The sequence below is a fragment of the Plecotus auritus genome, assembly GCF_963455305.1.
Source record: "Plecotus auritus genome assembly, chromosome: 5".
Lineage (NCBI taxonomy): Eukaryota > Metazoa > Chordata > Mammalia > Chiroptera > Vespertilionidae > Plecotus > Plecotus auritus.
The window spans coordinates 182398637-182423679 of NC_137776.1; the positions used below are offsets into that span (position 1 = coordinate 182398637).

Here is a 25043-nt window from a genome sequence, read left to right on the forward strand (position 1 = left end):
ACCTCCCAGGGGGCTTTGTGTCCGGGTTGGCCTGGTCCACCCCAAGGCAGGTGCGCTCAGCCGGTGCGGGAGGGCGGGCGGGCGGGCGCCTACAGAGCAGGACCAGGACCGCGGGGGTGCGGGTGGAGGGGGAAGTGCGGGCCGGACGGCGGGCGGGGGGCGGGGCTAGCGGTCCTCCCGGACCGGCCGGATCTTCATCTCGGAGAACTTGAGCGAGTACTGCCAGCCGGTCCAGGAGGACCACTCGACGCCGTCGGCGTAGGAGGCGTGCGCGCCGCGCAGGTACTGCCCGTTGAGGTTGGACGTGTGGCAGTTGCGGTACCACCAGGCGCCGCGGTAGAAGGCGGCGCAGTTGTTCTCCGAGTGGTCGCTGTCGCGGTCCTTGGTGGTGAACCGCATGCCGCTGTGCTTCAGGAGGGAGTCCCCTGTGCGGGGACAGGGCGCGCTCAGGGGCGGGGCAGGCGTGCCGCACGGCTCCGTGGGCGCCATGGACCCCCGGCATGCGCGTGCACCACGTACACACGTGCCCCCACATTTACACGCGGTGTCCATGCAGCTCCCGGGAGCCCACGGCGCCCCCTGTCCCTGGCTCTGGGAGCCTCTCCCTCCTCACACGCCCCTCCTGCTCTCTTGCCTCTGCCTCAGAGGACCCAGCCCCGGGGGGCCCGCACCCCGGGTGCCCCTTGTCTGCAGGGAGCACTCCAGCCTGCGATGCGGACCGGACCCGGTGAGAGGAGAGGGGAGGGGAGGGGAGGGGAGGGGAGGGGAGGGGCCTTGCCTGCAGGACCTCCTTGTCCTCCCAGTGGGGAGACTGGTGGGCCGCCGCCCCCCGCAGCCTGGAGCCCTACCTGCCGTGCCCGAGTAGCCGGCCACCGTGAGCGGGAACCCGTCCTCCTCGGGGTCCACGGAGAGCAGGCCCACCCCGAAGCGCCGGTAGCGGGCGTAGGCCGTGCCGTTGTCGAAGTCCTCCAGGTCCACGTGCAGCTCGTAGGCCGCCTGGGCCGTCAGCGTGTGGAGCCGCTTGAGCCCTGGAGTCGGGAGAGAATGCGGAGGGGGCTTAGGCCGTGACCCCCCGGGAACTGGGGAGAAACAGGAGCTAAGCTCATGGTGGTGACAGAAAGGGACAACCACGGAGCTGGGGCTCGTACACAGCAGGCGCTCAGTGAAGGGGTGAGAAGAAGGAGGGTGTCTGTGTCTCCTGCTGCCTCCAGGCCTGGCTTTGTACCCCCCCCCCCCAACACTCACCCCACCTGGCCACCCTCTCCCTACCTTTACACACCCACCTAGATGGGGGGCAGGGGAAGGCCTCCCCGCCTAGAAGCTTCTCTCCCAACCCCCCCGGCCCCTGCTTTCATCCCTTCAGTTCAGGGTACAGTTCAGAGCTTGGGGGGGCTCCAGCATCCTCCTCCTCTCATCCGTCTGCGCACCGATCCCCGCCCTCCCCCATGCTCCTGTCCAGGTCCCCAACCCACTCCCCTCCCCCCACCCGCACACACACACTTGGTGTCGCTGAGCCTCGGTTTCCTCACCCACTCCGAGGGTGGGTGAGGTGCCAGGCCGGGCCCAAAGGAGGGGCGCCATGATGGGGACCTGGGGGCCTGGCCTCTCTGCGGGCTGCCTGTGTGCTGCCAGGGGCACAGCAGGGCGTGGATCCCAGGTCAAAGGAAACAGACGTGAAGCAGATGGCAGCTTAAATCGCCACCCAGCACCCGCAGGGCAGCGGGCACACACCCGGGCCCCGCCCAGCAGGACCAAGCGATGGGCGCTCCCCACCAGCCACACCTCACACCTGCCTCACACCTTTGCTGCCACCTCCTCCCCTCCCGCCCGGCGCCCCCGCCTCGCTGGGGAGGGTTCCCAGATGCCTGCGGGAGGCTGAGCGGGCAGGGGTGCTGGGGGACGTGCGAGGCAGGTCACGGCAAGGATGGAGCGCGCTGTTCCGATGCCGTGTGCATGTTACCATGTCCCAGCACCCACGGCGGTGACTGCTCAGGGGGCCGGGTGTCTTGTTGGAACTGGATGGTGGTGACGGCCTCACAACGCTGAGTACGTACGAGCTGCTGAGCTGTGCACTCTGACCCCGTGAATTGTGTCTCACCCAAATCACCCTGCCCGTGGGGGTCCTGCACCAAAGGGTCAGGGGGTTGATTCCTGGTCAGGGCACATGCCTGGTTTCGGGGTTGATCCCCAGTAGGGGGCATGCAGGAGGCAGCCCATCCATGTTTCTCTCTCTCCCTCTCCCTTCCTCTCTCTAGAATCAATAAAAACATTTAAGAATTTTTTTTTTACATTTTATTGATATTTTACAGAGAGGAAGGGAGAGGGATAGAGAGTTAGAAACATCGATGAGAGAGAAACATTGATCAGCTGCCTCCTGCACACCCCCCACTGGGGATGTGCCCACAACCAAGGTACATGCCCTTGACCGGAATCGAACCCGGGACCCTTCAGTCCGCAGGCCGACGCTCTGTCCACTGAGCCACACCGGTTTCGGCACATTTAAGAATTTTTAAAAAATCTCACCTGTAGCCACAACCGCCCCCAGATACCTAGGGCCTCGGTTCTGTGATTTAAATGGATGTTACTCTTTAGAATTCAAATACGTTAGATATTCAAAATTTAAAACACGGAGTTTGAAGGTAAAGAGTAAATAGTAGTAATAACGTGAATCTAAGCTTTTGGAGCCAGCCGTGGGAGGCGGGTGGCTGCCGTGGGGGGGGGGGCCAGGCCTGGAGCACCCACCAGCTGGCTGCTCCGGGGGGAGGTCACCTTGGCGGGCAGCAGGGGCTCACCTAGCCAGTGCTCCCCCGTGAGCCTGCCGAAGCCGTCGCGGTACGCCTCCCAGCCGCGGAAGAAGTTCACGGAGCCGTCCTCGCGCCGCTGGAACACCTGCAACGGGAGGTGGGGATGGAGCGCTGGCGCCACCCACCCCGGCCCCCAGGTCTGTCCCCGGCCCCCGTCCCCTGCCCCTGCCGTCCTCCTCCTCTCATCCGTCTGCACGCCGATCCCCGCCTGCCCCCATGCCCCAGGCAGGGAGGGGTCAGCGGGGGCCTGGGGAACCAGAGAGAGCCCAGCACGTCGGGGGGAGGATGGGGGTGCGCAGCCGCTGGGCTGTGACTCGGTGCCCGATGAGCAGCCGGTGGCTTCTGTTCCTCATGTAATAACATTCCTGGTTTGGGAGTCGCCAGTCCCATCAGTTAAATTGCTTTGAAATAAGTACCAGGCTGGTCCCGGCCAGAGCCGCCCGAGTGCACACAGATCCACCGACAGGCCCTTGCCGCCGCCCCCACGTCCACGTTTCTGTCTAACAAGCCTTTTGCTCCTCGTTTGCTGAGGCCGCGGCCTGGCCATGGACCCCTCCATCCGGGGGGGTGAGGTTTGGCTGCGGAGCCAGCGACCTGCCAGTTTCATCACTCAGCAGCCCGATTTCAGCCGCCGAACGGAACCGCCAGGTGCAGGTGTGCCCGCCGGTGCTCCTGTCCGTCCCTGGGGACCCCTGGGTCTCAGCATTTGGGCAGCTCTGACGTCAGGCAGCGGGAGAGAGGGGACCCCTCTTTTTCTTTCTCCAGGACCTGAAACCTGGCCCAGCCCTGGCATGTGAACGTGGTCAGAGGGGCCGGCTCTGCAGAAGGAAATCCACCAGGCTCCCAGGATCTGCGGCGTGGAGGGGTATTGACAGCTACCGATTTGCAACCCTGAGCACGCCCGCCCAGCCACTGGAAGGCCTAATCCAGGCAGCAACTCAGGGGCTCCTTCCCCCCTCCCTCCCCGTTCCCCCAGGAGGAGAAGACAGCCTGCTTCTGTGTGAGTGTGTGCGGGGGGAGGGGAGTATCTTAAGGAGGAATGGGCATTGGTTCCGGACCTGGGCTCCAGAGCACCAGGGAGTCACTCCCCTCCGGAGCCTCAGTTTCCTCATCTGTAGAATGGAACCCTAACAGCGCCTCCCGCACAGGCTGTGGCCGTTCACTGAGGAAAAGCGCAGGGCCTGGCACATCCGTCCTAGGTAAATGCCCCCCGAGACAGCGGCCCCGCCCCGGCAGGGTCTCCTCTCCTGCCCTCTGCCTCCCTCGTTCTCCCCAGAGCTGGCCCTGCACCCTCTCATCCCTGAGCTGTCCCGGGGGGCGGCCCCAGGCCCCTTCCATTCACTCACATGTCCTGCCGTGCACCTCTGCACTGGGTGCCAGCTGGGGAAACTGAGTCAGGGCCCTTAGGGCAGAGGAACAGGGGAGAAGCCTAGGCTCTGGGGACCCCCAGGCAGGAAGCAGGACTGATCTGAGGGGTGAGGAGGGAGGGACCCCAGGATGGCCCTGCAGGAGGGACAGGCTGCTGGCCACGTTTCCTTGCTGGGTGGCTTAAGACATTTGTCCCCTCTGGGCCTCACTTCCTCACCCACTGAGCAGCCTGCCTCCCAAGGCCTCGGCTAGGAGTTAATGGCACAGCGGCTGGTATTATTATTGCCATTGGTGTTGTTTTCCTGTTACTCCTATTAGGAAGTAGGAATTGCAGAAGCGGCTCGACGTGCTGACCCGGGACGTGCACTCTGCATGTGACACACGTTCCCTGGCGCTGCTGCCCGAAACGGGAGCTTCCTGGATGCCCCCTGCCCTCCTGGGCGGAACGGGTTCGCTGTTTTCTCCCGTTTTACTCTATTCCTCTGACTGAAAAGTGATGCTGGTCACAGCCCGTTACATGGGTTTCACCGCCTGCCAACGCGTCCCGACCCGTTACCGCCCGTTGCCGTGGGCCGTCCTCATCCCTTGATGCGATCACAGGGACGGAGCGCGCCGGGCCGGGCTGGGCTCTGACCCGGAGCCCGGCCTCGCCCTGGAGCCGATTCCAGCGCATCATGCCGGCCAGTGCCAAGTGTACCAGGCCGTCTGCTGGTCCCCCGGCTTCCCAGGTGTGCTGGGAGGTTTTCTCAAAGCTCAGGGCCGACTGCAGCTGTGGCTTCAGTTTCAGGGACACTGGATGGCAGGACGTCACCATGCCCAGGGCCTCCAGCGCAGAGCACGGGTCAGCCACCGAGGCAGAACACAGAGGGAAGTGGGCAAAGAATCGGGCCCCCTCCCCCTCTTCTGCCGCCCACAGGACATGGATCCTGTTTAAGGAAAAAAGAGGGGGGAAATGTAGGGAAACAAAATAATTATTCATTCTGAGGCAAAATATCCATTGGCCCAGCTCCTGGGGCACCTCCGTGGCGTCCCGGCTGCGAAGCGAAGGATGGAGAGCCGCTGGCGGCGGCGGGCTTCTTGGGCAGGTGCCACACGTGGGCAGACAGACAGCGCCGTTTCCTTGGTGCGGAGTCTCTGAAGCCGCCACCGCGAGGGGCCTCAGCCAAGGAGCAGCCACGTGCTCCTGCAGATGGTGCTGCCGGTTTCAAAGCGAGGACTGCGCTGGGGCGGCGGGAGGACAGGAGGACAGAGCCGGCTGTCCCTGTCTGTCAGGCGCGCTCCGGGGATCCGGCTCACGCTCCCCAGGTCCGGGTCCTGCCGGGGCCCCTCCCTCACCTGCTGGCTTTCCTCGGTGCCTGGTTCTGTGGTCACCCCGCACGGGCAGGGCCCACAGCCCTCCTCCCCTCAGGCGGGAGGGGGTTCGTGCTCCCATTTCCCATCAGGGAGATAAGAAAAGGAAGGTTTGGAGAGGGGAGCTGACCTCTGCAGAGTTGGGGTGCCTCGAGGCTGGAGTGCTGGACCCACTGAGGCCGGAAGAGAGGGCTGATGGTGCACCAATACAGACCGAGGGGTGCCCTGAGGTCGAGGGGATGGGACATTGCACCCCCACCTGTGAGCCCACCTGGCCCTCATCGCAGAACTGGGCCAGCCCGGTTCCACGTCTAGCCTGCTCCCTCCCCGACCTGGGCTGGCCCGGGAGGCCCCGTTTCTATCCGGACTCCAGGTAACGGGCGCGCGGTGTGGCCATCTAAGTCCCGGCTTGTGAGAGGGCTGCGGTCCCGGCCCCGTGCGGTGTCCCTGGGCTCACGGGTGACCCCGGCCCTCGGACAGCTCAGAGCCCAGGAGACATGGACGCACAAGCCAGCGGTTCAGGGAGAGCCACCTGGGTCATGGCAGGTTCCCAACCTGGCGGGTTCCTTCCATCTTTGTGCCTCGCTTTCCTCACCTGTAAAGTGGGGAGGCAGCAGCCCCGGCTCCCAAGGGTCTGGTGACGGTTAGCTGTGCTGGCTGATACACAGCGCCCCATCATGCTAACACCTGTGGCTGAATCTCCTGGGTGCGCAGAGGACAAGCCCCAACTGGGGTTGGGAGGGGCCCAGGAGGGCTTCCTGGAGGAGGAGGTGCTCCACTGAAAGGCTGACGAGCAGGTCTGGGCCGTTGGTCAGAGATGCTGAGGCCCAAGGGTGGGCACTGGGCGGGTCCAAACCCTAGAAGACTGGGGTGGGGGGGCTCTGTCACCTTAGGAGGGTCCGCGGGAGGCACCATCCGGGATTTTCCTAGGCTCTGAGGAAGCCGCTGTGGAAACCAAGTCCTGGCAGCACTGTGTTGGGGCGTCGCTGTGGCGGCCACCGGCCTCTGATTGGGGTGGGGGGGGGAGGCTGTGGCAGAGGCAGATTCTCCTTTCTAAAGAACAAAGGCCGCAGATGCGAGTGAACGCAGCCCTTCAAAGGCGGCCCCTGGGGAGGCTCTGCCCGTTCCTGGGACGCAGCTGCTGCTTCCGTCCTGTCTGGACACCCGCGGGCCTTGCCGGCAAGAGCGTAGGTTCCCCAAACCCCGGCTCTGCCTCTCCCAGGACGTGTGACCTCAGAGAAGTCACAACCCTCTGAGCCTCAGGTTCCCGCTCTATAAAAAGGCAGGGATGCAGGCGGCACACAGTAGGTCTAACTAGCATCTCCTCCCGCCCCTTCAGAACCAGCTGCCAAGCAGAGTCCGCCCTGCCTTGTTTTTGCCTGAAAATGGTCCCCCTGGGCTTGGCTCCCCTCCACGCTTCCCGGGCTTGGCAGTCAGCGCCTGGCACACACCACTCCGCTGCCACTTATCAAGTGCCAAGGCACCGGCCACGCCTCCGCGGGCACCACCCCAGCTACCTCGAAAGTCTGAAATACCCCCACTGCTCTGGGCAGGGCAGGTCGGTCAAGGGCAGGTGGGGGTGTTGTCACGGCCATGGTCAGGCTCCAGGACTCCGCGGAGCAATATTCAGGGTGCATCCGGGGGACACAGGGGCGCACTGATGTCCCAGTAGGTTCCCTGGGCCACAGCCGCAGTCCGGCTGCAGCCCTGGGGGCTCAGGCTGGGGCTGGGCCAGCATCGCTGGGGCGGCCGGAGCAGCTCATCTCCCCCAGCTGATCCCGCTGCCAGCTGGGCTGGCTCATGGCTCCTTTGATGTTTCTAAGCCCAGGAAGGCTTTGCCTCCCAGCCCCCCGCCCGCCTGGGCAGCTCGGGCAGAGGGAAGGGGGCTCAGTGGGAGCGGAAGGGAGGGTTTCTCCCTCCGTGGAGCCATTCGGGGGCTCTCTGAGCGACGGCCTCGCACAGCCTAACATGCCCGCAGAGAATGGGGTTTGGGCCACTGGGCTCTGGCGCTGGGGACCCCGCAGGGGCCGAGATGGGAGGTGTCAGTGGTGGGAGATGCTAGGCTGGACCCTGGGACCCCCGGCTGGTAATTTTGCAAAGACGAGGGCATAGCAATCGGGCCCCGGGGGGCGGCGCCCGACAGGCAGACTTCCTTGAGGGCAGGCTGTGCCTTTCAACCCCCCAGAATCCCCCAGGCCCCGAGCATGGTCACGGGCCCAGGCCTATGAGGAGGCTGAGCAAGACGAGAGGGCCGCCCCGCTGGCCAATGGGGAGGGGACGCCCCAAGAGGGGAGGGGCGGGGAGCTGGGAACCGGTTCTGTCCCGTGCATCACCTTCCGAGCGAGGAAATTCAGCCTCTATTCATTCGCATCTTCCCCTCAGGTCCCTGGTCACCTCCTCCGCCCCCTCACAGGTGAGCAGCCTGCAAAGGACTCTGTGTCTCCCCACAGTGCACCCCGCTATACCGTCCCCATTTAACAGATGAGAAAAGCGAGGCTTGGAGAGGTGAAGTCACACTGCCGGAAGATGCCAGGAATCACTCGTTTGGCAAGAACGTAGGGCGCGCTGGCGGCAAGCCAGGACCACGTGGAGCCCTGAGCTACAGCGGCCACCAGGTGATGGGTGGCTGCCGCGGCGCCCAAACCTGGCTGCATCCAGACAGGAAACCCACGTGACGGGTGCCCAGGAGCAGGAGGGGTGGACAAGCGGTCAGGACGCCTCCAAAAGGACATGGTGGCTGAGCTGGGCCCAGCGAGGGAGGCCCGAGCCCAGGGTCACTGTTAGCGGGGGGGGCGGGGGGGGTCCTTCCTGCCTTCCCCCCTCTTTTTCTGGGGCAGGGCTGGGGGGTGCTCACACCAGGCACAGCCGTGGCCTTGATGCTCAGCATGACCGTGTGTGGCCTGGGCCACTGTGGCCTTCCGTGGAGAGGAGGCTGGGACTCGGCCAGAGCAGCGGCCACCTCGGCTGAAAGGCCACCTTGAGGCGTGTGTCCATCTGCCCCCGTGGCCCTCCCACCCCAAGGAGCGGGCCTGGCCTCCTTCCCACGTGGTGGCCCCCACTCTGCAGCAGGATCCCGGGCCCACGGAACTCATGCTCCGGAACTGCTCCCACCGCCAGCGCACCTCAGCCCACGGCGCTGGGTCCTCCCTCCTGCCCTCAGGAGTAAGCCCAGCTCCCCACGCGCGTGTGCAGCCCACACTCTCCCCCACCCCCGCCTGCCTCCCGCCTCATCTCATCTCCCGGAAGCTCCATCCCGCAGCCCAGCGGGCCACCGTGGTCCCAGAACAAGCCCCCCACTCCCTGCTGGCCCCCCACGTGTGTTCCCTTCGCCTGGGACACTGTGCCTGCCTCATCCCCCCACGCCAGGGCCCCATCCCGGGCTCCCCCTGCCCCCAGCCCTGCAGCTGAGTGTCCAGCTCCCCCAGGCCAGGAGCTCGCTGCGGACCCCCTGGCCAGTGGCGGAGCCGCACTCAGTGCGCGCCGCTGTGTGACCGTCAGTCCCACAGCTGCGGGAGGTCTGGGTGTGCCAGGCTGGCTGCTCATGGGCTGGGCGCCCTTGGACAAAGCCCTTGCCCTCTCTGAGGCCGCCCAGCCAGCTGTCCGGGGTTGGAGGGGCGGCGGGGCGGGGTGGGGTGGGGCCGCGGCACATACACCGTGAAGCACCCCTTAGGCGGCCGGGCGGCTGAGCCCCCCTCGCTGCCCGGCTCCGGGAAGCAGGCTGGTTGGCGTGTCCAGCCCTAGCGCCCTGCCCCCCAGGAGAGCCTCCAGGGTCGGCTGCTGGAGGAGGGATGGTGTCGGCGGTCAGAGAGGCGGCAGCCAGCCCCCTCCCACCAACAATGGAGTTTGGAGCACTTCTGCGTGGCAGGGGGCGATCTGACAGACGCCCAGAGGGATCTGGGAAAAGTGTTTTTGACAGAAGCCCAAATGGATATTAACGTTTATGGTGCAAGAGCAGCCGGGTGTCTGAGTGGGAGGCGAGGCCCACCTCATGCCCTCCCCTCTGAGGCCCCGAAGCGGCCCAGGATCTGCCCCCCTCCCGCCCAGGAGCTGCCCCCTCCCGCCCAGGATCTGCCCCCTCCCGGCCCAGGAACTGCCCCCCCCCCCCCGCCCAGGAACTGCCCCCTCCCGGCCCAGGATCTGCCCCCTCCCGCCCAGGATCTGCCCCCTCCCGCCCAGGAACTGCCCCCTCCCGGCCCAGGAACTGCCCCCTCCCGGCCCAGGATCTGCCCCCTCCCGCCCAGGATCTGCCCCCTCCCGGCCCAGGATCTGCCCCCTCCCGCCCAGGAACTGCCCCCTCCCGGCCCAGGAACTGCCCCCTCCCAGCCCAGGAACTGCCCCCTCCCGCCCAGAATCTGCCCCCTCCCGGCCCAGGAACTGCCCCCTCCCGGCCCAGGAACTGCCCCCTCCGTCCCCAGGAACTGCCCCCTCCGTCCCCAGGAACTGCCCCCTCCGTCCCCAGGAACTGCCCCCCCCCCCCGCCCAGGATCTGCCCCCTCCCGCCCAGGAACTGCCCCCTCCCGCCCAGGAGCTGCCCCGTCCGGCCCCCTCCTAAGTGACCGCCCGCCCCGTCCTGAGTGACCGCCGGGAGACTGGCTCAGTGCAGGGAGTGAAGACACGGCCTGGGCGGCATGTGGTCTTTCATTCAGTCTGTCTTAACCTTAACTCTGATTTTCAGGCTCCGGCTGGAAGCCGGTGCAGCTCTTCCTGCCGAGGGCCCAGAGGCAAACACCATAACTCAGACGCTCTGAGTTAGGAAAGCAAAAGCGCTCTCAGCCGACGGGATGCAGCGCGTTTACTAGTAAACCTCTCCCCGGAGCTCGAGGAGGCGCCGAGGTCTGTCTGTCTGTCTGTCTGTCTGTCTCTGGGCCTCCGGGGAGCCTCAGCGCTCTCCCTCAGGTGCCTCATGCGCCCCCACATGGCACTCCTGAGGCAGTGGGGTCCTTACCCCGTGACCCTGGCTGGGCTGGGGGCTCTGGTCCTGGCCGGTGGCCCCAGCTGGTTTCCCGGGCCGGCCTCTCTCCAGTGCATCCCTTCCTGCTTAATCAGCCTCTCTTGCTGCTTGGAGGTAAGGCCTCGTAGTGAGGCAGGCGGGTGTCCCCACTTCACAGCCGAAGAAACAGAGGCTCAGAGAACAGGTAACTTGCCCACGATCCACAGCAGGACAGAGCCCCCGCCAGGCCTGTGCGCGGATGACGGAGCCCCGGGGCAAGGGCCACGCTCCCCACCTCTGGCAACAGTCCCGGCCCTGCCCGCCCGGACCCTTCATTGCTCCCACGTCCCACCCAGGCGGGACCCAGAGGCGGGAGGAAGGCAGGATGGCCCCTCGCCGGGGGACCCCAGTCTCTCTCCCAGGCCGCGGCCCCTTTAATCTCCTTCGCGCGCTAGGATGACGCGAAGGAAGGTCAGCGTCCACACACACTGCCCTGGACTCGCGTTAGCAACCGGCGCCGGGTTCGGGGTTCATCGGGGACCCAGCCCTGCCCACCCTGCTGGGACCCGCCGCTCTGGGCGGCTCCGGGGACAGGCGGCAGGTAAGGGGTCTGTCGTCTGCCCCGCGTGGCCCCGCGGTCAGCTCACCACCTCCACGTGCAGGTGTCCACGGCGGGGAGCCCCTTGGTGAGCATACAGGCAGGGCTGTGGGGCTGGAAGGCACTGGGCAGGGCCGGGCCAAGGGTGGGAGGCCACTCAGAGCACCGGGGTTCAGGGCCTTGGTCACCCCAGAGGCCCCGTCGGGAAGCCCGACACTCACCGTCCAGCCGCCGCCGTCCGTGCGCATGTCGCAGTAGACCTGGAAGCCGGCGGGGTCGTGCGTGGGGAACACGGAGTAAACGCCGTCCTCCTGCCGCCCGCTCAGGAGGACGTCCAGGCAGTCGCGGGGCCGAGAGCCTGAGACAGGGAAGTCGTCAAGGTGGCTGGCCGCTGCCGGGGCCCCCGCCCACCCCTCTGTCCCGGGGCCTCTGACTTGTCTGTCCCCCTGGTGTCAATTGGGCTCCAGAGCCCCAGCCTTGGGGTCAGACTTTGGCTCGGCCACTCCCTGGGTGGGTTTGGGTGAGTGAGCAACCTCTGAGCCTCGCTTTCCTCATCTGGAAAATGGGCACAGTGGGCCCTGGTGGGGCTGGGGCTCCCGGTGCTGCCGGAAGCAGGAGGTCCTTGGCAAATGGAGCCTGTTTCCTTATCCTTGCGGCCAGTGGGGGATGATGCGGGGATGGGGGGACAGAGCTGGGCACCAGGTCACCCAAGGCAGGCAGCCCCTCACCCCACTCACCGTTGGGGCAGCCCCGGGGCCGCAATCCCCGGGCAGGTGCCCTCTGAAGGTCGGCCTTGTCTCGGGGCCGGCTCAGCCCCCGGTCCCTGTGCAGGGCGTCCAGGACGTCACTGACCAGGTTCACCAGGTGAGCCAGGTGGCCTTGGCTCTCGGAGAGCAGCTGTGGAGCACAGAGGTGACCAGAGCGGGCAGGGCTGGGGACACAGGCATGACACACACCTGCCGGCTGCCCTGCCCTGGCCCGGCGGGGAGGGGGCCGTGAAGCCTGTGGAGGCAGCACCTGGCCTCGGGCGAAGCGTGGCTCAGACCCGACTCACCCATCTCCCAGCTGTGCCACTGGGACGGACTGCACCGAGCCTGAAACCGGCTAACGGCCTCCCTGGCCCAGAGCTACGGGGCCGCCGGTGACCGTGGGCGTGCCCGGCCCGGTGTGGGGCCCACGGCAGGGACTCAGGGCTGGTCGCCTCTGAGTGAGTTCTTAAGCCACCTTCCAGGCCCCCAAATTCCCTCACCCCACACCTCCTCTGATCTCCGCAAGGCCTGGGAGGCAGAGGGCTGGACCCGCACACAATAGGGAGGACCCTGGACGCCTCCCCCCCACCCACCCCCGCACCCCCCACCAGCCTTGCTTTGACTTCTTGGCTCTCTGGTGTCCAGCACCTCCCCTCACCCACAGCGCTGCCAGGAGGGAGGACTGGAGTTGTTACAAATGGGGAAACTGAGGTCCAGAAGGAGAGGCCCCTGATGGAGAATGACCTCAGGCCACGTCCCCGTCACTGTGTGGGGTCCAGGCTGAGGGCAGTGGCTGGGCCCGGGTTCCGGGACAGATTCTGGGTTTTGACTCAGGACCTGGGAGTGCAGCGGACCCTCCCCGACCTCAGCCTCCCGCTCTGAGCGCCAGAGTCACGGGACCCGTGTCTCCGGGTTCGTGGCAGCCTGTGTCGGGGCCTGAGGCACAGCTGGTGTTCCCGTATGCTTCCCACTGCCCGCTCCCCCTTCCCACGCCCGAGGCCCAGGCGAGTGCAGCTCAGGGCAGGGCTGTCCCGGGACCTCAGGGGGCCTGCCGCGCCAAGGGGCTGGGGTCTGTTGCCTACCCTCCCCCGGCTCCAGGGCCCCGGCAGGGCGGCCAGCGGCCAGCCAGCGGGGAGGGGCCTGTCACCTGCCAGATTACAGCCGTTGGAGGAAGGGAACTAGAAGCATACTGGCCGCCGGTTTACGGAATGTGACCCCACTTGTCCGGAAGCAGGGCCCGCAAAGCTTTCATTTGCTGTCAGCTTCTCCTCTGCAGAGCAGGTGATTCAGTGAGGGCTGAGGCCTGGGAGAGCGATGGGGAAGGGCAGGCGGGGCTGCGGGCAAGGTCTCTCCCCAGGCGTTAGTGCGGCTGGCGGGCTGGCGGAACCCCTGGGGGCCGGGGGTGGAGCAGGGGGTGTGGGGGGCAGAGATCACCGGCTCATTGGTTACGTCCCTAAGGTTCTGCTCATGTTTCTCAAGACGATGCAAACTCATGAGAAACTCAGGCACGACCCACTCTGCTAACAGGCAGGGAAGCCCTCGGTTTAGACCAGAAAATGATTAAAGTTTAAGTGTACGTATAAACATGCCCCGAATTAATGGGGAGAGTCGATCCCTGCTGGCTGAGCTGCACGAATGCGCTGAGGACTCGCAGCTTTTAGCGGCAGTGAAATCAGAGTTGCTGGCAGCCCTTAGACAAGGCACTCACCACATGGAGCCTCAGTCTGCCCCTCCCTAGAAGGGGGCCACGGTCCCTGCCTCCTGCCTATTAGCACACGGGTGGGCCTAGCGCGCGGTGGTCCGTCACCACTGTATAAAGGGGTTTTCAGTAGCGACTCCCGTGGCTGCAGCCTCGGCTATTCCCACCGTGGCCATAAAGATGCTGATGCGCAGGGCCGGGGCCGGAGGTGTGCCGTCAGGGGCTCTGGCGCCCTGCCAGGTGAGGACTGTGCTATCCCCATTTTACAGGTGAGGGGACCCACCCGGGGCGGGCAGCTGACACGCCCAGGCCCCACAGCTGGGACTTGACCCTGAGAGCCGACCCTCCCGGGCCAGGGGCCTCAGTCGTGTGCGCGTGTCCCCTGGTGCGTCTGGGCTGTGGGGACCTGTGAGTTTGGGGTGCAGCCCCGGATGTGCCTTTTCGCAAGCGGCTCTGGCAGATCTGAGGGGCCGTGGGCCCTGCTTTGAGAAACCTGGGTGCGGGCTGACCGGCTGAGGTCCTGGGAGTGTGGGGAGGAGCCGGGAGCCAGGCAATGTGCTCTACAGGGTACACGGCCTCTGAACCTACCTGGGTCCTGGGAGATGCGTCACATTAAATGTGGCTTCAAGGACCTGTCAAAAGGGCCCAAGCTCCTGGGCCCAAGGCGGAACACCCCAGGCCCCACCCCCAGCCTCCACCCAAGCCTGAAGGTGAGGCGTTTGTGGGCCAGGCCTGGCTGACCAGGGCCAAGCCACGTGGAGAGCAAGGTGGGGGACCCAGATCACCCAGAATTCTGGAGGTCCCCTGAGCCCTGCTGATGGGGGCAGGGATGTGCAGAGGGCTGTAGTGGCAAGGCAGCTGAGCACCCCACCCCTCACCCAGGAGGGGAAGCCGCCTTCCCATCAGTCACCCAGGCAGGGTGGCGGGGACTGTAATTCCTCCAGCTGCAGCCTCGGAGGAGGAAGAGACGCACTGCTTGGGTGCTGTGGGGTGACCGCACGCCTGCTCAACCCGGTGTCCGGACGGGGCTGGGGCTGGGGCTGTTGTCAGGGGCGGGGCTTGTCTCCTAGTCTCTAAGGACCCGAGTCACAGGGCGACGGGGTGCAGGCGGAGGCTGGGCCAGGTGCCAGAGGTCAGAGGCCAGGACTGACCTGGCCACTGTACCTGGGGGAACCCCTGCCCCATTCTGGGCCTGTTTTTCCCGATGAAAGTGGTGGGAGACCAATGAGAGGCTCTAAACCCCGGTCCTAGGCGGGAAGTCCTGCTGAGCTCCAGGCGGTCAGCACTGGAAACCCTTCCCCCAGCTCTGCCTGGTCGGTGCTGCGGGGGCCAGGCCTGGCCAGGGGTGTGGTGGGCAGGCTGGGGGGATGCCGGGCCCCTCACTGGTCCCTCCTTCCCTGGACAGCTGGGCAGTGAATGCGGTAGATCTGGAGAGTGAGTGCAGCTTTCTCTGGCCATGTGGCACCACCGGGAGAGGGCTTGCCACTGACCTTGAACCTCAATTTGCTACTAAAGGTCATGATCGGCCTCCCCAGCATCTTACCTGCACTGAGCCCCTGGGAGGCCCCACAAGCCCTGACTGCTGGGTGCCAGGGGGCCCCACGAATATCCGGGACCGCTGTGTGGTCTTGGACAAGAGGCAAACCTCTCTGAGCCTTGTCTGCAGGCACAGCCACAGCCCCTGGTCTCGGGGCACTGGGGGAATCAGTGAGGCCATGGGCATCCCGTGCCCAGCACAGGACTGGCACACAGTAGCAATAACCCCATCCTCCCGCCAAGCCCTCAAGCTGGGGCCCTGCCCCTTACCTGGAAGAGGTGGGCCTGCTCGCTCTGCAGGGCACTGAGGCCCTGGCCTAGCGCACCGTGGCTCTTACGCAGCCCCGCGCACTCCGCCTGCAGCTCCGAGGCCCGGGCCAGCAGCCGGGGCAGCTGGTCAGCCAGTGTGTCCAGCAGCTCCCGGTCCTGTTCGCCCACCAGCTGCGGCTCGGCCTGGCGCTGGGTCAGCGCCTGCAGCACGGAGGCCTGGGCGCCCTCCAGGCGGGCGAAGCCGTCGGCAAGGTCGGGGCAGCGCGGGTCGATGAGGATGCTGAGGCGTGAGCTGTCTGCTCTCTCCACGGTGACCAGGGCGCTGTTGGCACCCGCCGGCCCCGTGCTGACCACGGGCGGGAGGGCCGTGCCGGGCGCGTGTGTGTGATTCAGGAAGAGCACGGTGCTGGTGATGGCCACGGCCAGCAGCACGGCCAGGGCGAGCAGCACCGTGCACAGCACGTAGCCACAGCTCGGCCGCTGCACAGGCACACGGACACGGGGACAGACAGACAGACGGACAGGAGAGAGGAGAAGCAGCATCAGGGCAGACCTGGGCCTGCAGCTCCGCCCGGTGAGGAGGACCCGGCAGCCCCAGGTCGGGGCCTCTGGACAAGGCTCGGGGGGTGCCCTTCTTGGGGAAGGGAGTCACAGAGACAGAGACAGGGACGCCCCAAGACAGAGCAAGAGCGAGAGATGCCGGGGCACAGAGCTGGAGAGGATGGAAAGGGAAACCGAGGCAGAACCAACGCAGAGGGTGACCTTGCCCTGCCGCTGGCCCTGCCCCGCCCCACTCAGCCGGCTCAGGGCAGAACCGTCCTCCCCAGCGAGCCCTCGGGGTCCGTAGAGGCTGGAGGTGAGGGCTCCCACTCGGCTGGGCTCAGTCCCCACGCTGCCATTTCCTGTGGGGTGACCTTGGACAACGGACCTCACCTCACTGAGCCTCAGTGCCCTCACCTGTAAAATGGGGGCAGTGATGCCATGCCCCGCCCCGCCCCTGGGCACCTGCCCTGCACTCAGGAAGGGAGAGCTGTGACAGTGGCAGCAACCGGCGGAATGAGCGGGCACCCATCACTGAAGCTCCATTTCAACCTGGAGCCCCCACATCCCCAAGTCCCAAAGCCTGTGCGGGCCCGTGAAGCTGCCACGAGTCCTCCCTTCCCACCCCCCAACTCCTCCCCTGTTCTCCACAGAGCAGGCCCCCAGCAGGATAAACAGAATAAACACCCCGGGGCAGAGAACCACTAAGGTGGGAAAGGGCCTCCCTCCTTCTTAGGAGGCGAGGGCTGGGGCGACAGGGCAGCTGGGGCGACAGGGCAGCTGTGACTCCCAGACCAGGAAAAGAAGGGGGGCGGCAGGCCAGGGAAGACCTTGAACTGGGTTCTGGACGCGGGGTGGGGGTGGGGGGCCTGGCCACAAAGGAAGCGCCGAGGCACAGTGGCAAACCCAGACTCACTGGACCGAATCGGTCACGGCCCAAAGGGAGCTTGGAGAATGCCACCGAGCGTTTGACGCATGGGGAAACGGAGACCCAGAGAGGGCAAGGGGCTTGCCCAGGGTCACACAGCAAATTAGAAGCAGAGCTCGGACTAGACCCCCGGCCTCCTGCCTCCTGCCCCCTAAAGACTAAATTTCCCCACGTTTTCAGCTTTCTGGACTCGGTGCATCTTTAAACGAGCTAGTGCGCTAGGCGCTTGGCCCGCTCCTGGCCGATGCGATGGCCTTGGGCAGCGAACACCAGTGGCTTTTACTGCGTCCCGCTCGACGGGCACGGAGCAGCGGGCAGCGCCTGGCGTTGACTTCCCACCAGAAGTGATATTTGTGTGTGTGTGGCTGGTGCCGGGCGCACCTTCTCTGTTTTCACATTTTATCAGCTCTGACGTCGGGATGCATCTTCCAACTGTAACTGACAGCTTGCTTGCTTAGTGACACGTATGAGCGTGTGTCCTCACACATCACACAACAGACTCCCTGTGAGAAGATGGGGTAGAGCAAACGCCTCTTCTCCACAAACGCACATGCTGGACTCCTGAGCGTGCTGCGGCCCCTGGGGCCGGGGGAGGGGCCGGTGGCACGCAGACCCCCGGGAAGCCACCCGCGTCATTGGCGAGATGAGGGAGAGAATTCCTTAGCCCCGCGACTTTCAGCTGGTGTGCCACCAAGAATTCTTAAAACCTGGCTATTTAGTCAGGGGCACTGACCTTTCCCCCCTTGGATTGTCAAAAAAGAAAGAAAAAAGACAACAGCCAACACAACAGTAGCTGTCCAGTGTGCATGCCCTGTCTTGACCCATACATGTGTAGGTCACATAAGAGAGTTGCATCTATTGGTCACGTCAAATAATAAGGTTGTGTGTGATTGGTTAATTCTGGGTACTAGAAATCCTTATATACAAGTACAGGCACCTGATTTTTTTAAAAAGTCACTTTGGAGCAAAAAGGATAGGTAATTACTGTACCATATGTGTATGTGTGTGTGTGTGTGTGTGTGTGTGTAAATCAATCAAAATTATACCTATTTTTTGTCAGATCAGCCAAAAATATATTTTTGGCGTGCTGCGGGATTTTAATAGTTTATGTGTGCTGTGAGGTGAAAAAAGTTGAACATCACTGCCCTAGCCTGAACCTGCAGGGATGGGGACACACTGCCCCCCAACTCGCTCCAGCCCTCCCTCTCCACCCCTGTCCAGGCCTCAGGGGCGCCACCCATCCCGGGCTCCACACATAAGACGGGTTACTGCAGCCAGACCTGCCCCGGTGGCTCCCCTCTGACAGCTCTGCACACGCTGCCCGCTGGGCCCGACGCATCCGCTTCTCCAGCTCCTCGTCCACTGGCCTAATGATGTGCCGCCTCTTCCGGGGAGCCTCCCTTGACTGCTTCCTCAGCCCTCCTCCCAGCTGAGGAGGGGCTCCTCCTCATGTGTCCACAGCCCTTGCTCCCCCCTCAGTGGTCACTGAGTCACTCACTCACCCAAACATCCAGCCGGCGTTCACTGGTGTCCCCATGAGCCAGGCTCCAGCCAGGGCCTGAGGCGGCCGCAGTGGACAGCTGTCCTGGCCCTGCCCTGCCCTGAGGGAGCGCTTGTCCCATAGGCTGGGCGTGTTAACCGTCTTGGGGGGCACGGATCCCTTTGGGGGGATAAAGGCTGCTGGCATTCGGGGGCCTCCAATCCCAGGCCCGGGAGACGTGCCCTGGACCAGGAGCGCCCCCCCCCCCCCCCGAGGGCAGGAACCTGCTCGCCGTCTGGCACCGAGGGGCTGGCTGTTGGGTGGACGGAAGGGCAGGCGGGCTCGCTCCTTTCTCTGGCCACACTGGCGTGGGGAGGATGTGGAGGCCCTGGGACCTTGGTAGGGCAGAGGCCCATGACATCTATGCCAAACCCTGGGCCCCGAGGCAGGGAACCTCCGACCCTGTGGCCACCTCCGGTGGCCTGACACAGATGTGGCAACGTCCCAATCCCTCAGTCACTGCGGTCAGCAGCCTCCGGACCAGTGGGCACCGCGGTGTCACTGCTGTCCTCCGAGTCTGTACCGTGTTCCTGCCACTGGAACCTGCAAACACCTCCCTGCTGGGGCGGGCTCACTTTGCAGATGGGAAAACTGAGGCCCAGAGAGCAGACGTGCCTAGGTCCCTCGGAAGGCAGATGGCCCAGCCAGTATTTGAACCCAGGGCCGGTGACTCTGCAATCTCACCATCTGTGCCCAGGCTCCTGGCTGAGCAACTCCACAGGGTTCTGCCCTCTGCCTGGGGTGTGACTGGGGTTCGAGAGACAAAGCTGTGTGTCACCAGCAGGTCTTGGTCAGGCCCCTCCCCGGTCCCCTGGGACCCTGCCCCGACAGCTCAGAGCCATTCCTCCCACTGAAGAGCACCTACGTCCCAGCCGGTGAGGCAGAGTGGCCAAGTCCCCGGGTCTCCGGGACCCCGGCCCTCTCGGCACCCACTCCCAAGCCCCAGGTCCCTGGCCAGAAGGCAGGGTCGTGAGGAGAGGAGGGGCTCGGGAAAGCTGCGGGGGGGGGGGGGTCCCCCGGGGCAGGGCAGCAATGGGACTTAGAGATGAAATGGGCCACTCAGCAGGGGAGAATGAGCCTTCCGAAATCACCGCAGACATGAAGTGCTGCGAGCTTTATCGGCTGCGTTGACGTGCCTTGCCAAGGAATCTGCCCGAGATAACATGGGGGCTTTGGGCCTGAGCACCCAACCCAGTGTGCCGCGGGGTGCAGCCTGGGAGCCAGCCTTGGCCGTGGGGGAGCGGGCACGCACCCTGCTGGCTGCCAGGTGGGGGGGGGGGGCAGGGCATACAGGCCCCCTTCCAGTGGTGAGGTGCAGAAGGCCGGGAAGGTGTCCCCGGAAGTGGGTAGGAGAGGAGCCCCGGGTTCAAGGCTTCCTGCTGCCCCAACTGGAGGGACATGGTTTTGTCCCGTGTGTGACCCCCAGTGCCAGCTGGCCCATGGCCAGGCTGCTCAGAGAGCCCCGGCGAAGGGGAGGATGAGATGGGCTCATGCCAGGGTAGGCAGGGAGCCCCAGAGGTGCCTCAACTGCGGGCGGCACCTGTCGCGCTGCCTCCTCTGGGCCGCCAGCCTCCGGAAGTAGACACGGGGTCCGGCAGCGGGAGGAGGGCTCCAAGGAAGGGCCTCGCAGCCCAGCCTGTCCAGCCGCCACCGCCTGCTTCCTCGTTACCTAAGGGAACTGGTGACGAGGTGGACTGAGCCCAGGCTCCGGGTACCACGGGAGGAAGGAGGATGCCTCCCTCGCTCTGGGAGACGCCAGGAGGCCGAGACCAGGCCCAGCGCCCCCAGCCCTGTCTCCCAGGCCGCTGTTCAGGATGGAGACACGCTGGGGGCCTTCATTCGACTGGGAAAAACCAGGTCGAACGGTACGTGGTCTGGGGCCCAGCAGGGGCTCTCTGGTGGGCTTATGGGGTCTGTATCGTGTTCCTGCCGCTGGAACCTGCCAATAACCCCTGCAAGGGTGGGCTCCTTTGGCAGACGGGGAAACGGAGGCTCAGAGAGCAGAACACTTTGCCCAAGGTCTGGGAGTCCCCGTCACCTCCCCCAGAAGCCCACCCCTGGGCAAACGGTTCCTGATTTGGGTTGAACTCCGAGCCCCTGGCCCTGGAAGAGAAGGGGCTCAGATCCCTAGAGTGAGGGGCTGGTTATTCTGCTCAACATCCGGGTCCCAAAGATTCGGGAAGAGGGCCTGCGGCTGCTCTGGGAGCCCTTGGCCTAGCCCTAGGGCACCTGCAGGCGATGCCCTCGGCCCCTGGCGGCCAGGTCAGTCACAAGGGCTGGCTAAGAGGGAGGGGCCGAGGAGGGGCCGAGGAGGGGGTGCAGGACAGGACAGGACGGAGGCCTGGACTTGCAGCCCCAGGGGGCCTCTTTCTTCCTTTCACTCTCCCCCTCTCCCAACCTCCTCTCTCCTCTCCCAACCGCGTGGCACAGGGACCTCAACCCAAACCCAGGGACCGAGAGGGAAGAGGCTCTTTTTCATGGTCCCGCCCACCCCGCTCTATGATGACACCTGTCTCGTGAGTTGGTTTTTCCCCAGAGACTGAGCTCCCGAGGCACAGGTTCCCGGCTGCCTCTCCTGGTGAATGAAACGCAGCAGGGTTTAGGTTAGACACCAGGAAGAACTTCTCAATGAGGATTTTTTTTTTTCTTCTTTCTGGAGTGTTTTTAGAAAATGTGGAAGTATGCAGAGAATTGCCTGCGTAGGTCAGAGGTGGACGCCCTGTGGGGTGGGGCTTGGCCGGGGGGTTACTCAGAAACAAGCCCCCACCCCGGGAGATGGCTCCATGGTGACTTGCTGGCCCCCACACCAGGGCGAGAAGAATCGTGCTCCTTCTACATCCTTTCATCTGAGCAACCCGAGCTCCTGGCAAATATTCCACCATCATCTCCTGCCCTGAGGCTAATGAAGTCGCATCTTGGCCAAGGTCACCCGGCAAAGCAGGAGCTGAGGCAGATGCGTGGACAGAGCTGGCAGCGGGTGCTGTGAGTCTGGGAATCACGAAGCCGGGACGCTGGAGCCGGTTCCCCGGGAATTACATGACACGGCCGCGCAGGCTGAGCGAAGGAAGGACCGCCAGCCTCTCTTCCCTCCGTCTTCCCACCGAGGCTCGCTGGCGCCTGGGAGGACCCGGGTTTGGATCCTGGCTCCAGCTCTCTTAGCCTCAGTTTCCTCATCTGTCAAATGGGTCAATCATCCCGGCCGCCAACCTGCCAGGGCGGCTGTGACTAAGAAATGAGAGCTGTGGAGAAGGGGCCGGCTGGTGCTCAGACCGTGGCACTGGCATGAACTCTCCCAGAAACAGGGCCGCATCACAGAAGCTCAGGCAGGCAGGCCCTGCTGCGGGGAGCTGGGAGGTCAGGTCACTTTCCCTGGTGGCAGAGGGGTGATCCGGACACTGACAGTTTGCCGAAGACGACAGGCTGCTGTGAGAAGCACCCTCCTGGAGGGTGCACAACGCTCTACTGTTTGCAGAAACACACCACGACTTCACGTGGCCCTCCCAGCAGCCCTCATGAAGCGAGGGGGACGCAGGGATTGTGGACCCATTTTACAGATGGTCAAGTCCAGTCCCGGAGAGGGGGAGTCACTTACCCAGACTCACACAGCATGCCCATGGCTGAGAGGGACTAGAAGGAGGGCCCCGGGGAACAGGCCTGGAGGTAAGCAGGGCCATAAAGTCTCTCCCTTTCTTTTTTGAAAAGATACTCTTAAATTGATTTCAGAGAGAGGGGGAGGGAGAGATGGAAACACCGATGAGAGAGAAACATCGATCGGCTGCCTCCTGCACGCCCCCTACTGGGGATCCAGCCCGCAACCTGGGCATGTGCCCTGACTGGGATTCGAACCAGTGACCTCTTGAATCACGGGACGAAGCTCAACCATTAGGCCACCCTGGCCAGGCAAGGTGCTCCCTTTTAACTAAGGGCACAGGAAAGGCCTCGCCTCTTATCCGAAGCTTCAGACAAGCCTGGAGCGGGCACAGCGCACAGCCGTCTACGCTGGGGCGTGAAGGAGCTGGAGGTGAGGCAGTGTTTGATACGGGCCCAGGCCCCCCGGGCCACAGCCCTCAGCTGCCTCTGATGCCAAAGGGCAGACAGCTGGACCCTGGCCTGGCGCAGCTGGAGTATGTGCCCCCAAGGAGCAGCAGAGGGAGGCGAGGCTGGCCCATGAGGCCCCGACGCCACATTTCAAACGGATCCCTCAGAAGCCACCTCCCTTTGAGACCCAGCAGCCCTTGGCTGGCTCCTCTCCCGCAGCTCCTCCTGGCCGAGGCTTCATGCCGTTCAATTCAACAAATATCCCTCAGCTCCTAACCTGAGCTGCCCAAAGGGCAGGAGCCTGGACCCAGGGGGAGTCCCCAGGATGGGGGCCCAGAGGGACCATGTGTCCAAAGGGAGCTCCCGATAGAGGGGAGACTCAGAGCTAGGGCACAAGGCAGTGAGGTAAAGGCAACTGAGCAGCACAGGCAAAATACCACTGGGCATCAGGGAAGGCTTCCTGAAGGAAGAGGCATGTAGTAGGTTTTCCCTAAGGAAAGGGTTCTGTGTGTGTGTGTGTGTGTGTGTGTGTGTCTTGGGGAGCTAGGTGCAGCCAACAAGATGAGACAACCAAGGTTTGGACATGGACAGCCTCGTGTGGGACCAGGGTTGGCCAATGACAGGCAATCAGTACCTGTAAGGGGGCTAATAAAAAGGAAGAATGGGCCAGGCTGGGGGTGGCCTTGATTGACAAGACTAGAAGGTAAGGCTATTCTTGCTAAGAGGGGAGAGAGTCAGATTTCAGCAAGAGAAGACTATCTGGGGATGGCTGGGGTGTGGACCTGACCTAGCAGGGAACAGACCACCCAGGAGGCACGAGAGCCTCGGGTCAGGCCTGGCTTCTACGCCCTGCACTCCCGCTAACATGCTCTGTGACTTGCCTCTACTGCTCTGAGCCACCAACCCTGTGTGACTGGGGAATGTGCATCCCTGCCTACCCCCAGGCTGCTGTGGGAAGTGAGCTATGCAAACTGTAGAGGGCGGGCCCCACCCCGGGGCAGTCACTCCGGACAGAATGAGCAGTTGCTGCTGCTGCCTACAGTGAGGGGCCGTGAGCCGCCCCCCTCCTGCCTCGCAAACACGAACTGTTCCTTCCCCAATGACATCTGTCTGGGAGAAACTTGGAATTTAAAACGGGCAGCCCCATTAATTCCTCTCCTTGGTGAGCGGGCTTCATCTTCCTGTCCTGCCCCAGTCCCTTGGCGGCCTGGCCTGGGGCAGCCCCAGGGCTGTGCCTCCCCACAGCTCCCGTCTCCAGCCCCTCTCTGACCAGCCTGGAGCTCTGCCCTCACTCTCTCCCAGTGCTCAGCCCCGGCCCGCTCCAGGCCTGCCCACTTGCACTGCCCCTGAGGAGGCAGCTGGGAGGGTGGACTGGCCAGACCTGGCGCTCACAGGCCCTGGTTGGAGTCCCAGCAGAGCTGTGTGGCCGCAGCACCGGCAGCATTCCCACAGGAGGCAGATACTTACTGATCCTCTGCGTGTGCGGGGAGGGGAGCTACCGCGTGAGGATTCAGAGGAGATGGGTGGGGGGTCAAGTCTTGGTCCTGAGGCTGAGGTTACCGTGCCAGGCACCTGGCACAGGGTGGCACTCAGCTTCCTTAAGTGGTTAAGATGCCCTTGTAGACGCGATGAAACAGACTCAGTGAGAGGTCACTCAGCCAACTACAGGGCAGGTCCCATTGTGAACTTAAAGGTCCCCCAGACACACACGCGCACACCCGGGACTCGCTGGAGCACAAGGGGGCCCTCCTGCAGGGGTACTGCCAACCCCAACTTCAATCCTCCTCTGGGGGAGAAGGAGAGGAGGGCGCCCGCCCTTCCCCAGGCCTCCGAGCCTCGCGGGGATGCCCCCCAAACTCCACCCGGGGGATTGGGCGTCCATCATCCCGCCAGTCGGAGCGGCCACCGCCTGGCCCGGGGATGTCCCCACGCCCCTGGCCCGCGCCTACCTGAGGCTTGTCGCGCGGCTGGTCCTCAAGTTGTGACGCGCCGCCCATGGTCTTCCACCGCTCGTGGACCATCTCCCGGCAGGACGGGCAGGCTGCCGGCTGCGCGGAGCGGCTGCCGAGCGCAGAGGATCCGAGGTGGGCGCGGGCTCGGGGCGCCTCCTGCCCGCCGGATCCCCGCCTCTGTGCCCCGCGCCGGGGCGGCCGGGGCCAGCGGGAGTGCGTTTGCAGGGGTGTGTGTGTGCACGGTGTGTGTGCACCGTGTGTGTGCACGGTGTGTGTGCACGGTGTGTGTGCACCGTGTGTGTGCACCGTGTGTGTTGCGGGTGAGAGCGGGAGCGCGAGAGCCGCCCGCCTGCCCGCCGCTCCGCTCCCGCACCTCCCCAGCGTGCTCCTCTGCCTCCGCCCTCCTCCTCCCTCCTCCCTCCTCCCTCCTCCCTCCTCCCTCCTCCCTCCTCCCTCCTCCCTCCTCCTCAATCTCCGCGTGTTTTTTTTTTTTTTTTGGTCTCGGACTCTCTGCTTTTTATTGCTCCCCGGTCTCCCGCTCCCTCTCTCACACACAGACACACACACACACTCACACACACACACCCCGCAGGCTGCGGTGGTTACATCCCACCCCACGAGGCCAGGATAAAGGAGGCGGAACGGGCCCAGCGGGAGGGCAGCACACGCCGCGGGCACTCGCCGGCCCACGGGGGGACCTGAGCGCCCCGCGGCGCCCCCTCGCAAACTTCCTCCCAGGCC

General features: G+C 64.7%; 1 protein-coding gene across 1 annotated transcript; it reads right to left on the reverse strand.

Moving 5' to 3' along the window:
- Positions 1–165: 165 nt before the first annotated feature.
- Positions 166–24371, reverse strand: FIBCD1 (fibrinogen C domain containing 1; the record flags this gene model as incomplete). Its single annotated transcript, XM_080669049.1, has 7 exons — positions 166–425; positions 849–1028; positions 2793–2889; positions 11272–11408; positions 11788–11947; positions 15305–15784; positions 24300–24371. 7 exons carry the CDS (start codon positions 24369–24371, stop codon positions 166–168), a joined length of 1386 nt encoding a protein of 461 aa, XP_080525175.1.
- Between the last annotated feature and the right edge of the window lie 672 nt (positions 24372–25043).